The sequence below is a fragment of the Budorcas taxicolor genome, chromosome 17, assembly GCF_023091745.1.
Source record: "Budorcas taxicolor isolate Tak-1 chromosome 17, Takin1.1, whole genome shotgun sequence".
In the NCBI taxonomy this organism is placed as follows: domain Eukaryota; kingdom Metazoa; phylum Chordata; class Mammalia; order Artiodactyla; family Bovidae; genus Budorcas; species Budorcas taxicolor.
In genome coordinates, this window is record NC_068926.1 from 51,888,760 (window position 1) to 51,904,615 (window position 15,856).

The 15,856-nt window shown below is 47.1% G+C and overlaps 1 protein-coding gene across 1 annotated transcript in view; it reads right to left on the reverse strand.

The window, feature by feature from the left end:
• Positions 1-15,856, reverse strand: part of DNAH10 (dynein axonemal heavy chain 10) — a 159,102-nt gene that overhangs the window by 14,036 nt on the left and 129,210 nt on the right. The window contains exons 59-67 of the mRNA XM_052654682.1: positions 15,275-15,411; positions 13,394-13,611; positions 10,547-10,768; positions 10,203-10,350; positions 5,911-6,190; positions 4,504-4,733; positions 3,503-3,776; positions 1,058-1,162; positions 502-656 (exon numbers count right to left, since the gene is read on the reverse strand). Coding sequence (XP_052510642.1) covers positions 502-656; positions 1,058-1,162; positions 3,503-3,776; positions 4,504-4,733; positions 5,911-6,190; positions 10,203-10,350; positions 10,547-10,768; positions 13,394-13,611; positions 15,275-15,411 — 1,769 coding nt within the window. The remainder of the gene's footprint in view (positions 1-501; positions 657-1,057; positions 1,163-3,502; positions 3,777-4,503; positions 4,734-5,910; positions 6,191-10,202; positions 10,351-10,546; positions 10,769-13,393; positions 13,612-15,274; positions 15,412-15,856) is intronic.

The window sequence follows — 15,856 nt, forward strand, 5'->3', positions numbered from 1 at the left end:
ACTTTAGAAAGAAAGGAACTGAGTCTTATTATAACACTGTTGAGTCGTTGAGTCCACAGTGCCCATCAATGGACACAGTCAATTCGCAGAGGCTCAGAAAGTGTCTTGGATGAATGGCTGGCTGGACAGATAGATGGATGGATGGATAGATGGACAGATAGACAAATGGATGGATGGATGGACAGATATTAATAAATAAATGGAAATGGATGGATGGATGGGTGGATGGGTAGACAGATGGACCGATGGATGGATGGATAGATGAAAGGGTGGATGGACAGAGAGGTAAACATAGGGACAGAAAGATGGATGGTTCTCCCACAAAACTAGCTGAACCAGATAAAGGAGGATTCCGTCAGGTAGGTGGAGGGCCTTGGCTACCCTCTGCATGAGTCACTCAGAGACATATCTTCTCACTTGTAAGGAGTCAGGCTACAGATTAAGCATGGAGACTGCCAACACGCAAGGAAGGGAAGAAGCAGAAATGGAACATGAGCTCACCTCCTGCCAGACAGTCAGATGTTTCTCCACATCAGCAGGAAGATTCCCAAAGTTGTCCGGAAATATCTCTGATAGAAGCATGATATCTTCCCATCCCTGGTCAGACAGCCAAGCACAGGGCTTGGTTCGTTTGCTTTTCTCCAGGGAAATGTTTCCTAATAACAACAGGAGAGACGTAATCAGCTGACATCAACATACCAGGAAGTGTAAGCATCTCTGTCCTGGGACTTCTCTTACTTCGGGGGGAAATTCACTTCTCAAAATGGGTTGGAAAGAGACGGGGGCATTGGCTTCCTCGTCACTGTCCGTGACTCCAGCCAGGAAGCTCTGAGTGGCTTCCAGTCTCAGGGTAGCCTTAAAGCAGAGCCTGGTTGCTCTAAATTAACTCGAACCATATCTGTGGCTAGAATTGTCAACTGAGATATTTACTAAAGCAGTGCTACTGGAAGTCAGGTTTTAAGGATGGAAAACTACTGTTGTTTAGCAAACAAACTCATATGCATGTGCACTGTGGGTCCAGGGAGTTGAAAAGCATGAAACGAGACAAGCTCATTACCTTTCAAGAAGAAATCTAATTCTTCCTGGGGGACTCTCCCTTCTGCTTGTTCTATCTTGATAGTCATATTGAAAGAAAAAAGTAACTTGTGCCTCTCAAACAACCCTGAAGAGAAACAACAGATGGGTCTGGATAAAATAAATGCATTTAAACACTGGGTATCTTACGCACGACTTGCTTAAATTTCAGAGAAATGAGATGAAACACCTCAACTGCACAGTTAGGTGCATTTAACCGTCTTTGCGTTTGGTATCCATGAATATCTGAGTGCAAAAACTGACCCTGGGGACTTCCCTGGTAGTCCAGGGGATGGGAGTCTGCCTTCCAGTGCTGGCGATACAGGTTTAATCCTCAGTCAGGAAACCAGGGTCCCGCATGCCATGGGGCAACCTAGCCCACCCATCACAACTAGAGAGAAGTCCACGCGCTGCAACTGGAGAAGTCTGCACACCGCAGTGAAGAGCCCTAGCACCACATTTAAGACCCAGCACAGCCAAAAAACAAAAGATACATGAACTCAACTGACAGTCATGCTCAAAGTGCAGTGGGCAGTGACCCTCACTTGTATGTATCAGAAATGGTCATGCCTCTGGGCAGCACTTAACCACATCCTCCTGGGAAGAGGAGGGGGGTCCCCAAGCTGATGAAGGGCAGCATGGTGGAGGTTCAGAGCCACCTTCTGAACGAAGTGCTAGTCAATTACCCAAAACTCAAAGCAAAACTCTTACAGAAGAAGATGCTATTAGCAAACTTTCTATAAAGGGTCAGAGAGTGAATTATCTTGGCTCTGCAGGCTAGACAGTCTCTGTCATAACTACTCAACTCTGCCACTGTACTGTGAAAGCTACCATGGATGGATATGTATAGAAATGGGCATGGCTGTGTGCCAATAAAACTTAATTTACAAAAGCATACAGTGGGCCAGATTTGGCCAGTCTCTATGACAGAGTAGGCTCATTCCATCAACAGATTCTTTATGAATAGGAAGATGCAAAACAATAGAGTTCTTTTTTTTTTAACCAGAAAAAAATATGTCCTGGAAAAAAAAAAGTGTAAGTCAAAATCTGAGATTTGAATTCTACTTTATGTGTTAGAATTTTTTAACCAGAAAAAAATATGACCTGGAAAAAAAAGTATAAGTCAAAATCTGAGATTTGAATTCTACTTTATATGTGTTAGAAGGGTTGTTTACTTAAGTGAGACCTATAGGAACAATGCTGCTGCTAAGTCGCTTCAGTCATGTCCAACTCTGTGCGACCCCATAGACGGCAGCCCACCAGGCTCCCCCATCCCTGGGATTCTCCAGGCAAGAACACTAGAGTGGGTTGCCATTTCCTTCTCCAATGCATGAAAGTGAAAAGTAAAAGTGAAGTCGCTCAGTCATGTCCGACTCTTCGAGACCCCAGGGACTGCAGCCCACCAGGCCCCTCCGTCCATGGGATTTTCCAGGCAAGAGTACTGGAGTAAGGTGCCATTGCCTTCTCCCATAGGAACAATAATCCTCAACATTTTTCCTGCCCAACTGGTAGGAGCTGAATTGTGTCTCCTAAAAATCTATAAGTTGAAGCCCTAATCCCCCATACCTCAGAATTGGAGACAGGACTTCTAAGAGGTAATTAGGTTACTTGGCCATTAAAAAAAAAAGAGCAAAATAACAGTATTTGCAGACATGGATGTACCTAGGGATTGCCATCCTGAATGAAATAAGTTAGACAGAGATAGACAAATATCACATGAGAGCACTTCTATGTGAAATCTAAAAAATGGTGCCAATGAAACTACTTACAAATCAGCACAAGCGCCACAGATATAGAAAACAAACTTATGGTTACCAAGGGGGAGAGGAGGTGGGGAGGGATAAATTGGGAGATTGGGATGGACATACACATACATTTATAAAACGGCTTCTCAGGTGCTGCTAATGGCAAAGAACCCACCTGCTGATGCAGGAGACATAAGAGATGTGGGTTCGCTCCCTGGGTCAGGAAGATCCCCTGGAGGGGGGAATGGCAACCAGTTCCAGTATTCTTGCCTGGAGAATCCCCATGGACAGAGAAGCCTAGAGGGCTACAGTCAATAGGGTCGCAAAGAGTTGGACACGACTGAAGAAACTTAACATGCACACAGGCGTGTATAAAATAGATAACTAATAAGGACCTCCTGTCTAGCACAGGGAACTCTACTCAATACTCTGTAATGACCTACGTGCAAACAGAATCATAGAAAGTGGATATATGCAACTGATTCACTTGGCCGTAACCTGAAACTAACACAGCGTTGTACAGCTACTGTGCGCCAATAAACATGAATAAAAAAAAATAAAATGAGGCGTTTAGGGTGGGTCCTCACCCAATCTGACTGGTGTTCTTATAAGAAGAAAACATTTGGACACACAGACAGATACACAGGGCACACTGGTCCTAATCACTGCAAAGAGGTACTGACCTGTACAGCCATAGTTATAGATGTTGAAGGTCAATGTGTCCATAATGTTCTTCAGTCGCTTCATAAGAATGGAGTCAGGCAGCGACTTCTTGAGCGACAAGCCGAAGACCTCCAGGAAGGCAATCAGGGAGTACTGGTACATGGAGTTAACCAGCGCCATCTCCGACAGCACGAAGAACAGGATGGCCCCCCTCCGGGCGGCAGGCCGGTAGCCGTCCCGCAGCCGGTCGATGTCCAGGGCTGTCTTCTCCGCCAGCTTGAGCTTCTCTGATACCTAAAGAAGAGGTGCACGTTGCCACTTACGGCCATAACCAGAAAGACTTACGAACTAGGGGCAAAAAGTAAGAAGCCGGGAGTGAGGGAGAGGGTGGCAGCCAAGAAACCCAGGAGGTGCTCATAGGAAGGGCTCCCACCCCCTTTCGAGGTGTAGATAAGTGTCTGTGGCTTGACTCCTATGGCCCTGTGCCCCCTTCTTCTAATAACCGTCACTGAGTTTGATTTTGAGACACGATTTCCTCCTTTCATTCATATGTGGGGCTCAACCCCATCTCTAGGAAAGCAGCATGTGATTCAGGTCCCACTAATCCACACGCGGCATCCCAAGGCCATGGGAGTGATTTGGGGTGAGCATGTGATGTAGAAGATTCTCACTCTTCTCTTCGGGGAAAGTAAAGGGACAGACCCAGCCTGTGACCATGAGGGAAGCTTGGCTCCACAGGGAGGCAGAGAAGGAAGCCAACACAGCAGAAAGTCCAGCCCAGAAATGCAGAAACGCTGTGTCTTAATGATATTTGGAGTCCTGGATCCAGCCCTGCCTGAAGCCCTTCTGGACTTTCCTGTTTTCTAAGAAGATAAATTCTCTTTGGACTTAAGACAAGTGGGGCTGGGTTTTCTATCACTCTTGACTAAAAGAGGTTGACCTGAGGCACAGGGGACCCTGGGAACACCCCTGGGACTCCAGGGCCAGGATGGAAGTATTTTCCCTCCATTGCAGTTCATACCTCCATAGCTTTGGACTTGGTCTCCTCCAGGGTCTGCACCAACTCCACGTTGTCCAGCATGTTCCCCGTGGAGGTGGCCAGCTCCCGGAGGAGGGAGTCCTCCAAGTCCTTCAGCAAGTTCTTGTTCTCACTCGTCTCCTGGATAAGGTGCTCCCTCTGCTCCTCCAGCTCGCGCCTCTCATAGGCCACCAGCACGCTCAGCAGCTGGTCTTCCAGGCCTTTCAGTGTGACTGTGGGGGACAGAGGGAGGCCCTTTACTGCCGTCCCCCCAAGAAGCTGGTCCCTGTGTGTTCTCCCCTTCACGGTGGTGCCTGGGATGACAGGAGGGTGGGCCCAGCATCTCAGGAACATGAGGACTCACTCTTCTATCAAAACCATTCTTAAGGGAGGTTCAAGAGGGAAGGACATGTGTATACCTATGGCTGATTCATGTTGATGTTTGATAGAAACCAACACAATTATCCTTCAGTTAAAAAAAAATTAATTTAAAAACATTATAAAGCCCCAAGTGAAAAATATTGGACAGATTGAAACAGAGATGCTGTTACATGGAGAGGTAAACAGCAAGAGAGATGATGTATTAAGATCAAATTCGGGCTCCTACACTTGGGGGGACCCTTGCTGAAAGCATAACCCAGTTTTTTTGGCCATACCTCATGGCTTTTGGGTACTCAGTTCCCCAATCAAGGATCGAACCCAAGCCCTTGGCAGTGAAAGCGCCCAGTCCCAACCACTGGGCTGCCAGGGAATCCCCTAAAGCCTACGTAAACTCGATTAACCCATCTAGGAACCTGTGTGACCATCTAGAAAATGTGGAAGATGACGTTTGATTCCTAACAGAATTCAACTTAGAGGAAGAAGGAAACCTAAAACCAAGCCATATATTTAAATACACAAACAGAGAGTAGCTTTCTGCCCCAGCAGAGAGGGGTCTCACCTGTCTCCGAGTGTGAATGTCTGAGTCCTGTGGTCCAGACTTATCACGTCTCAAGACACATAACTCATTGCCTTCTACAGGGCCCCAGAACCTTCTAGATGTTCTTTCCTCATTAAGAACTTCTAGGCGTGTGTGCTCAGTTGCTCAGTCATGTCCAACTCTTTGCAGCTCCATGGACTATAGCCCACCAGGCTCCTCTGTCCATGGGATTTCCCAGGCAAGAATACTGGAGTGGGTTGCCATTTCCTTCTCCAAGGGATCTTCCCAGCCCAGGAATCGAACCCAGGTCTCCTGCATTGCAGGCAGATTCTTCACCTGCTGAGCCACCAGAGGAAGCCCAAGAACTGAAGGGCTGACTATGAAAGATCTGACTTGGAGAATGATTCACAACGAAATGAAGCCCCATGAGAGCCTCCAGCTCCGACTGTGTCTCCACCTGAATTTGACAGTGACCTTCTGCATATCCTTACCAGTATAATTGATCACCATGGCTTTCCCAAACACGGAAGGGCTGTATCTGGGGTTGGCCAGCTTGGTGTTCAGATACAGTCTGAAATTCGAATCATAGTCCACTTCCTTGTCTCCCAGAATGATAAACTGCCGTCCTTGGGAGACCTTGATGTTTTTTTCTAAGACGTTGTCAATCACAGGGTCGATGTACTCATCCACATCATGGAACAGGAAGGGGGTCCCATACTTTATGGACATTTCCAGCTGCTTGAGGAAGTCGGGGTCATTAAAGGATGCCACCTGCAAGGGAGGGAAGGCAAAGGCTGAGAATCAGCTGACTTGCCAAATTCAAGGGGAAAAAAAAAAATCCTTGGAGGTGGCAGTGGATGTGTGAGCACCTTGCAGGGAGGCAGAGAGGAAAACAGAGGAGGGACAGAAGCAGGGTGTGGAACCCGTATAAACCCAGAAATCCATGAGGGTCAGGCTCCGAGCAGCCTCATTCGAAAGCACAGTTCAGCAGCCAAAGGTGATCAGGAGAGGGCTTCCCCAGTGGTTCTGATTAAGAATCCACCTCTGGGCTTCCCCGGTGGCTCAGTGGTAAAGAATCCACTTGCCAAGGCAGGAGACACGGGTTCAATCCCTGATCCAGGAATAACTCATGTGCCATGGAGCAACTAAGCCCATGCTCCACAGCTACTGAGCCTGCAGTCTAGATCCCCGGAGCCACAGCCCCTGAAGCCCCCACACCCTAGAGCCTGTGCAGTGCAAGAAGAGAAGCCATTGCGATGAGAAGCCCGTGTACCCCAGCTAGAGAGGAGCCCCCTCTGGCCGCAGCTAGAGCAAAGCCCACGCAGCAGTGAAGACCCAGCACAGCCAAAAACAAAGTGATCAGGAGAGAATCTCATCGCATTTCTCAGAAAACCTCGCAAAGAGTCCAAACACTGAGCCTACAAAACGCAAAAAATGTTTGCGTTAATCTCTCTTTTATTCCCTTCCCTCCAAACCTTGCAACTGCTTCCTGATCTCTTTCCTCAAAGCATCTGTAAAGACTCTTCCTCTATTCCAGCCCCTGGGGCTTCCTCTTCCCTTTCTCTCTACCCTATTTTATTACATTGGTGTACTTAGCCTCTCACTGCATAAGTTGAACCCTCCCTCTTTAAGACATAGGATGGGAGCTGCTGCTGCTTCTGCTAAGTCGCTTCAGTCGTGTCCGACTCTGTGCGACCCCATAGACGGCAGCCCACCAGGCTCCTCCGTCCATGGGATTCTCCAGGCAAGAGTACTGGAGTGGGTTGCCGTCGCCTTCTCCGTAGGATGGGAGACTTCTCTGGTAATCCAGTGCATAAGAATCCACCTGCCATTGCAGGGGACACGGGTTTGATCCCTGGCCTGGAAAGACGCCCCATGACGCAGGGTAACTAAGTCCATGTGCCACAACTACTAAGCCCTTGCTCTAGAGCCTGCGAGCGGCAACAGCTGAAGCCCACAAGCCCTAGAGCCCGTGCTTCACAACAAGAGAAGCCGCTGCAATGGGAAGCCTACACACCCCAACTAGAGAGTAGCCCCTGCTCACCGCATCTAGAGAAGGCCCTCGGGCAGCAGTAAAGACTCAGTGCAGCCCAAAATGAATAGATGAAATAAGAGCTATAGCATCTATTTTTAAAAAAAGAGATAGGATGGGGATAGGAGTCGGATTGGGGGCTAGGAGTGGGCTGGCAATTGCAAACCTCTCTGGCAGACTCAGGGAAGAGGGATGTCAGAAATATTCCTGCATTAATGATACTTATCCCACAATAGCTATATGTGAAGTTTAGGGACAGATGTTCCCTTGACCTTGGGATGCTTCTTCTAAATGCATGTACATACCAGGAAGCAAGACCAGAAAAAATAAGGAAAAGATTTTTTTTTAAATCATGAATTTGTTCATTATTTCAGTAACTGAGCCCCAGCGATTTCACCCAAGAAAATTAAAAACACATGCCCACAAAAAACTTGCACATGAATGTTCACAGCAGCACTATTCAGGACAGCCAAAGAGTAGAAAAAACACAAGTGTCCATCAGCTGATATGGAGATAAACAGTCTGTGGTCCATCCACGCAATGGACTACTATTAAGCCCTGAGAAGGAGTGAAGTACTGTTACACACTACAGTACGTGTTGATTAAGTGTTTGGAAACACCATGGTTACTGCTTAACACATATCTTGGAGACAAAATGCATCCCTCAAACATTTATCGAGTCCCCTGTTAGATCCTGGGTTCTGCTGAGCCCTGGACTTGAACAAAGTCTTTTTAAAATGTTGGATTTGCTAAGCAGGGAAAATGAACTTTGAAAAACATGTTGCTAAGTGAAAGAAGACAGTCACAAAAGGTCACAGGCTGTATGATCCCATTCACTGGAAATGCCCGGAATACACAAATCTATAGAGATGCATGATATATCAGTGGTTGTCAGAGGCTGGGGGTGGGTGAGTGGGCAGGAGGGGAAATGAAAGTTTGGGAGGTGGTGATGGCTAAAGGAGAAGGGGACGACAGAGGATGAGATGGCTGGATGGCATCACTGACTCGATGGACGTGAGTCTGAGTGAATTCCAGGAGTTGGTGATGGACAGGGAGGCCTGGCGTGCTGCGATTCATGGGGTCACAAGGAGTCAGACATGACTATGCGATTGAACTGAACTGAACTGATGGCTAAAGGACACAGTATCTTTTGGGGGGAATGATAAAAACTGGTCCCGGTGATTGTTACACAACTTGGTGTGAAATATACTAAAACCCACAGAACTGTATGCTTCCAATGGGGGGATTGTATGGTAGGCAAATTTTATCTCAAGCAAGCCCCTCCCCTGTCCTCCAAAAAGAAAGTGATCAAGGCCTCCCAGCCCTGCACTGCTTTGGCAAGATGCAAAATGAATAAAGTACTGCTTTCGCCTGCATGTGGAACAACAGACTGGTTCCGCATCGGGAAAGGAGTACATCAAGGCTGTCACTCTGCTTATTTAACTTATATGCAGAATACATCATGTGAAATGCTGGGCTGGATGAAGCACAAGCTGGAATCAGCATTGCCAGGAGAAATATCAATAACCTCAGATATGCAGATGACATCATCCTTATGGCAGAAAGCAAAAAAGAACTAAAGAGCCTCTTGAAAAAAGTGAAAGAGGAGAGTGAAAAAGTTGGCTTAAAACTCAACATTCAGAAAACTAAGATCATGGTATCCGGGACCCATCACTTCATGGCAAATAGATGGGGAAACAATGGAAACAGTGACAGACTTTATTTTTTGGGCTCCAAACTCCTGCAGATGATGATTGCAGCCATGAAATTAAAAGATGTTTGTTCCTTGGAAGAAAAGCTATAACCAACCTAGACAGCATATTAAAAAGCAGAGACATCACTTTGCCAATAAAGGTCTGTCTAGTCAAGGCTACGGTTTTTCCAGTAGTTATGTATGGATGTGAGAGTTGGACTATAAAGAAAGCTAAGCGCTGAAGAATTGATGCTTTTGAACCATGGTGTTGGAGAAGACTTGAGAGTTCCTTGGACTGCAAGGAGATCAAACCAGTTAATCCCAAAGGAAATCAGTCCTGAATATTCAATGGAAGGACTGATGCTGAAGCTGAAACTCCAATACTTTGGCCACCTGATTAGAACTGACTCACTGGAAAAGACCCTGATGCTGGGAAAGATTGAAGGCAGGAGGAGAAGGGGACGACAGAGGATGCGATGGTTGGATGGCATCACTGACTCGATGGACATGAGTTTGAGCAAGCTCCAGGAGCTGGTGATAGACAGGGGAGCCTCTCGAAGAGTCGGACATGACTGAGTGATGGAACTGACTGAACTGACTTTGCCTCTAGGTTGCTCACAGCCTGGGAGGCAACATACAGGGCAAAGAAAGTGTTAGTCACTCAGTTGTGTCCGATTCTTTCTGATCCCATCGACTGTAGCCCACCAGGCTCCTCTGTCCATGGGATTTCCCAGGTAAGAATACTGCAGTGGGTTGCCATGCCCTTCTCCACGGGATTTCCCAACCCAGGGATTGAACCTGGGTCTCCTGTAGTACAGGCAGATTCTTTACTGTCTGAGCCACCAGGGCAAAGGGCAGCGTCAGATTCAAGGTGGTTCACAAGCCACCCTCCAAGACTCAATGGGGTGGAGGGCCCAGGAAGGAGACAGTCTGCTTGGGGCCTCGGGATGGTGGCATTTCAGCTTGGCTTTGCTGGAGGCTCGGGAATACTGGGGAGAAGAGAGCTGGGCCCCAGGGCAGCAGGAGGGCGAGGACATGGAGGGAGGGGGCAGCCGTACCCGCAGGTTGTTCTTCTCCTCTTTTCTCTTTATCCAGTTGAGGGCCTGCTGCTGGGGGTCGATGCAGAGGGGGAAGCGGCTGGCCCGGGTGGTGAGGATGCCGTTCTGAACCGAGAGCTCATCAGGGGGCAGCCCCTGGGAGCCCCACCTGGAAGGGACAGTGACAGCAGAAATGGGGACTTTTCCGGCTGAGTTGTGAACTGACCGGGAGCATCCAGATCAGGTGAGCTGGGCGGTCAGCCGCGCCCGGCAGTCTCTGTGAAGGCGGGTCAGGCAGGCACACCGCCAGCTCGGCACACTGCCCCAAGGCTCCCCGGGTCCTCCCAGCTCGGGGTCACCCTCACCTGCTGATCTCCACGTCGTCCGTGAGCAGGTTCTCCAGTCGGAAGGGCTGGCTCAGCGGTATCCCCCTCTCCAGGATGTCATTCTGCCACACCTGGTTGACCATCTCATCCCGGAATTCCCACGTGAAGGCGCCCTCATAGCTCAGGAAGGCTGCGCACAGCAGGCAGTCACCCAGCAACTTCACCCGCCGGTGCATCAGCTCATCCAAATCATTCAGCCACCTGGCACAGGAGACGGGAGGCAGGGGCTGCCCTGAGTCATCGCCTTCCGGCACAACCCAAAGGAACCTTCTAGGAGAACCAGTCTGACATATGGCCAGGAGGGGGCTCTCCAGAAGGAAACATTTCCTGAGATACTCTTCTTGTTGAGAACAGAGATCATTGGCTCACTTTGCCAGTTCCCCACCTAGCGAACCCAATGTTTTCAAAGGCTTTGTTCAATCCCAGGTGCTCAGCAGAACCCAGCATCTAACAGGGGCCTCGATAAATGTTTGGGGGATACATTTGGTCTCAAAGATGTGCATTAAGTTGTAATCAAATTGCTTCCAAACGCCTAACCAATAGCTTACAAACATGCCAGCAGAGCATGAGCCCCTATGCTACTAGGTGACAAAATTCTGACCAAGAAAAAAGAAAGCAGGTGTTTCATTTGGCCTCTTCTGGTAAGCGGCCGAAGTCTTCTAGATTTTATTTGTTAGTGTATATTTGGCTGTGCCGAGTCTTCATTGCAGCGCATGGGGTCTTCCCAACCTTCATCAGGCCATGGGATTTTGTGGGGCATGGGAACTCTTCAGTTCGCGGCATGTGGGATCTAGTTCCCTGACCAGAGATGGAACCCAAAAGAAAGAAAGTACCTAGTCGTGTCCGACTCTTTGAGACCCCATGGACTGTAGCCCGCCAGGCTCCTCTGTCCATGAGATTCTCCAGGCAAGAATACTGGAGTGGGTTGTCATTTTCTTCTCTAGAGGAACTCCTGACCCAGGAATTCAACCTGGGTTTCCCACATTGCCAGCAGATGCTTTACCGACTGACCTACACAGGAAGCTACATGGGATGGAACCCGGGCCCCCTGCATTGGGAGCACAGAGCCTTAGCCACTAAACCACCAGGGAAGCCCTATTTTAGACATACTGAAAATGATTTGTTTCCCACAAGCAAACAATATTTTCCAGCGTTTTCCATACGTTTTTACAGGTTTCAGGTTAGAAACTGCATCACGTCCAGTGGACCATCTATGGCCCAGTGATCCTCTTGCCCGTAAGCATCAAACAGCTCCACCTGCTTAAAAGTGAAGGTCAGGAGTGAACCAGCCACAAGGGGCGCCAGCAACAGAGAAGGTCCTCCTCCAGACAGGTCCAGAAGGGACTTGGGGTTAAAAGTCATCGAGAAACAAACATTCTGTTCAGTGTGGAGATTCCTTAAAAAACTGGAAATAGAACTGCCATATAACCCAGCAATCCCACTACTGGGCATACACACTGAGGAAACCAGAATTGAAAGAGACACGTGTACCCCAATGTTCATTGCAGCAGTGTTTATAATAGCCGGGACATGGAAGCAACCTGGATGTCCACTGGCAGACAAATGGATAAGAAAGCTGTGGTACATATACACAGTGGAATGTTACTCAGCCATTAAAAAGAATACATTTCAATCAGTGCTAATGAGGTAGATGAAACTGGAGCCTATTATACAGAGTGAAGTAAGTCAGAAAGAAAAACACCAATACAGTATGCTAATGCGTATATATGGAATTTAGAAAGATGGTAACGATGACCCTATATGCGAGACAGCAAAAGAGACACAGATGTATAGAACAGTCTTTTGGACTCTGTAGGAGAAGGCAAGGGTGGGATGATCTGAGAGAATAGCATTGAAACATGTATATTATCATATGTGAAACAGATCGCCAGTCCAGGTTCGATGCATGAGGCAGGGTGCTCAGGGCTGGTGCACTGGGATGACCCTGAAGGATGGGATGGGGAGGGAGGTGGGTTCAGGATGGGAGACACATGTACACGGAGAACACATGTACACCCATGGCGGATTCATGTCAATGTATGGCAAAAACCACTACAATATTGTAAAGTAATTAGCCTCCAATTAAAATTTAAAAAAAGAAACAAACATTCCCAGGCTCCAGGGCACTAGTTTCTCCGTGTCTCCACCGCTGCACTGCCTCTACTTAACAGTCATTCAATAAATAACACTAGAGACCTAATTTTAAAAGAAGATATATATATATATATATATATATATGTATATATATATATATATATATATATATATGTATATATATATATATGAGACTTCCCTGGTGGTGCGGTGGTTAAAACTTTGACTTTCAAGGGGGTTCAATCCCTGGTCAGGGTACAAGGATCCCACATGCTTCATGGCCAAAATACCAAAACATAAAATAGAAGCAATATTGTAACAAATTTAATCAAGACTTTAAACATCAAAAAATCTTAATTAAAAAAAAAGAATCTATAAAACAGGCATCATCCACCTTAGACATGATAATAGTAAAATCAGAACTTTTTCACATGGTTTTCAGCTCAAAATGCAGTGTGGAATAAAGATTCCATATGGCGAGAAATTCTGTTGCTGATGTTCACTCACAAACCACAAAGTTTTCAGACTTTCCCTGGTGGTCCAGTGGTTAAGACTCCGTGCTTGCAATGCAGGGGGCCTTGGGTCGATCCCCGGTCAGGGAATTGGATCCCACATACCACAACTAAGACCCAGTGCAACCAAGAAACAAACAAATAAATATTAATTTTTAAAGAATCCCCTCAAAGTGTGGCTTAGAGCCACTTAGCAGGGGGGCCCATTACTCAGGCTGACCTGATATTCTCTGAGCCCAACCCCGAGATGAGCTTGTCAGCCGCGATCAGCCGTCTCTCCATGATCTCGGCTTCCTCTTGCAGCTTCTGCTTCTCCAGTATGGCCGCCTCATATTTGGCCCCCAGAGCTTCCAGTTCCCTCTGGATCGCTGCCAGCTCATTCTGGATCTTCTCCAGCTCACGTTTGGTAAGGTAAAAATTCCGCTCCAGCCTGGCCACCTAAGTGAAGACAATTTCCAAAACAGTGGGCAAGAGGACAGTTGTGAGGTGGGGATAAGACAGTCTCACACCTGGCTTATGTCCACCTGCTTCTTTTTTTTGGCCCTGCCATACAGCTTGTGGGTTCTTAGTTCCTCAACCAGGAACTGAACCCAAGCCCACAGCAGTGAAAGCACTGAGTCTTAACCACTGAACTTCCAGGGAATTCCTCCACCTGCATTTCTATCATTGTCCCTATCCTCTGGGGCCACCCATAGCAAGGCACGTGGCTTCTCCTCTTAGGAACCTTTTCAATGGTTTAATGTAAATTCCCACATCCCGTTAGAAAAACAGCTGTCCTGTACTGAGTTAGCAGACAACTTAATTTTCATGTGAATTAAGGTCCCAGTAAGAGGACCCTGTGAATCTAAGTCCAAAACTCAAAAAAATGCGTTGAAGATTGTGTATGTGTTTGTGTGTAAAGTAACATCAATCGTATCCAACTATTTTGTGACCCCAGTGGACTGTAGCCTACCAGGCTCCTCTGTCCATGGGATTTTCCCATCAAGAATGCTGGAGTGGGTTGCCATTTCCTCCTCCAGGGGATTTTCCTGACTCAGGGATGGAAGCTTCATCTCTGGCGTCTCCTGTATCGCAGGCAAATTTCTCTGAGTCACCAGTGGAGCCCTGCACTGAAGATACTACCAGTCCTATTACGGGTTCTAAGTTTTCTGAGTGACAAAGTCCTGAGTTAAAATTCTATTTTAAAAAAATAAGTAAATAAAAATAAATTATCCTCAAAAAAGGCAACGTCAAACTATGCCTCGGGCATTCCCGGGTGGTTCCGTGGTTAAGAATCCACCTTCCAATGCAGGGGACATGGGTTCGATCCCTGGTAGGGTAACTAAGATCCCACATGCCTAGGGGCAACTAAGCTGGAGTGCTACCATTGCTGAGCCACAGAGAAAAACCTGCATGCCACAACTAAGATCCTACACAGCAAAAATAAATAAATACACACAAGTCTCAAAATGATGGAATCAACCTTATATAATTCTCTTTGTGTTGTGTCTTCTGTATGTTGCTTTGACCCAGTGGTTCTCAACAGGGACTTATTTTGCCTCCCCCAAGGGACACATGGCAATGTCTGGAGACATTTCTGGTTGTTGAAACTTGGGGGCATCTAGTGGGCAGAGGTCAGGGATGCTGTTCAACATCCTACAATGCCCAGGACAGCTCCACAAAACAAAAAAAGATTCAATCCAAAATGGCAATAGTGCCAAGGATAAGAAACCCTGCATTAGTCCTCCCTCTTTTATTCAAAAATCTTTCACAATGTTATATGGGAGAGGAGTTTGGGGGAGAATGGATACATGTGTATGTATGGCTGAATCCCTTTGCTGTCCACCTGAAACTATCACAACATTGTTAATTAGCTACACTTCAATATAAAAATTAGCTACACTTCAATATAAAATTAAAAGTTAAAAAAAATCTGTCAGCCTTTGGTTCTGTCCGTTCACATGATATCTAAACGAGCGCTGTATGTACTTGGGGAAAAATATTTATGTGGTTTAAGATGAGAACCTTGCCAGAATTTTTCCAGTAAGGCTGTGGACACATTCATTCTGACTCCAAAATGATCTTTTAGCAGAAGTGAGCAGGGCTTACAGATGGGCAGTACCTTGTCTCTTTTGGGCTTGATTTCTTTAAAAACATCACAGTAGCCCATCACAGCTTCAACAAACTTCAGCATCCCCAAGCCTGCCTTGCTCACGGCTTCCATTTCCTCGGTCGTGGTATTGAGGGTCTTCAAGAGGCCTGAAGGTCAAAGACGCAATGATCTCCATGAGCAGGGAGCTTTGTCTCAGAAAATAAAATGAGAAATAAGCTACCTATGAACGAAGCAAATGTAACTAGTTCCTTACTCCCGGTAATCCTGTGAGAGGGATCAGACAGCTCTCCCACAGATAACAGGGGGATCCAACCTTAAATGAGTTCTTTGTGAGTGGCTGTTTAAGATGTGAGTAAGGGGCACAGGTTACTGCCACCCAGGACATCCTATGGTACAGGTACTTCTGTGTGACACCCAGAAGACCCTGGAGAACCAAGGCATCAGTGAGGATTCCAAACTGGGCACCAAGGTGGCTCAGAGCTGGCAGTTAACTGGGGTTCATTTACCTGTCATCATGGGGGCACCATCACCTCCACCTCACTCTGGAAGCAAATTCACCTAAATGGAAACCCATCCAAGGATCGGCTAAAG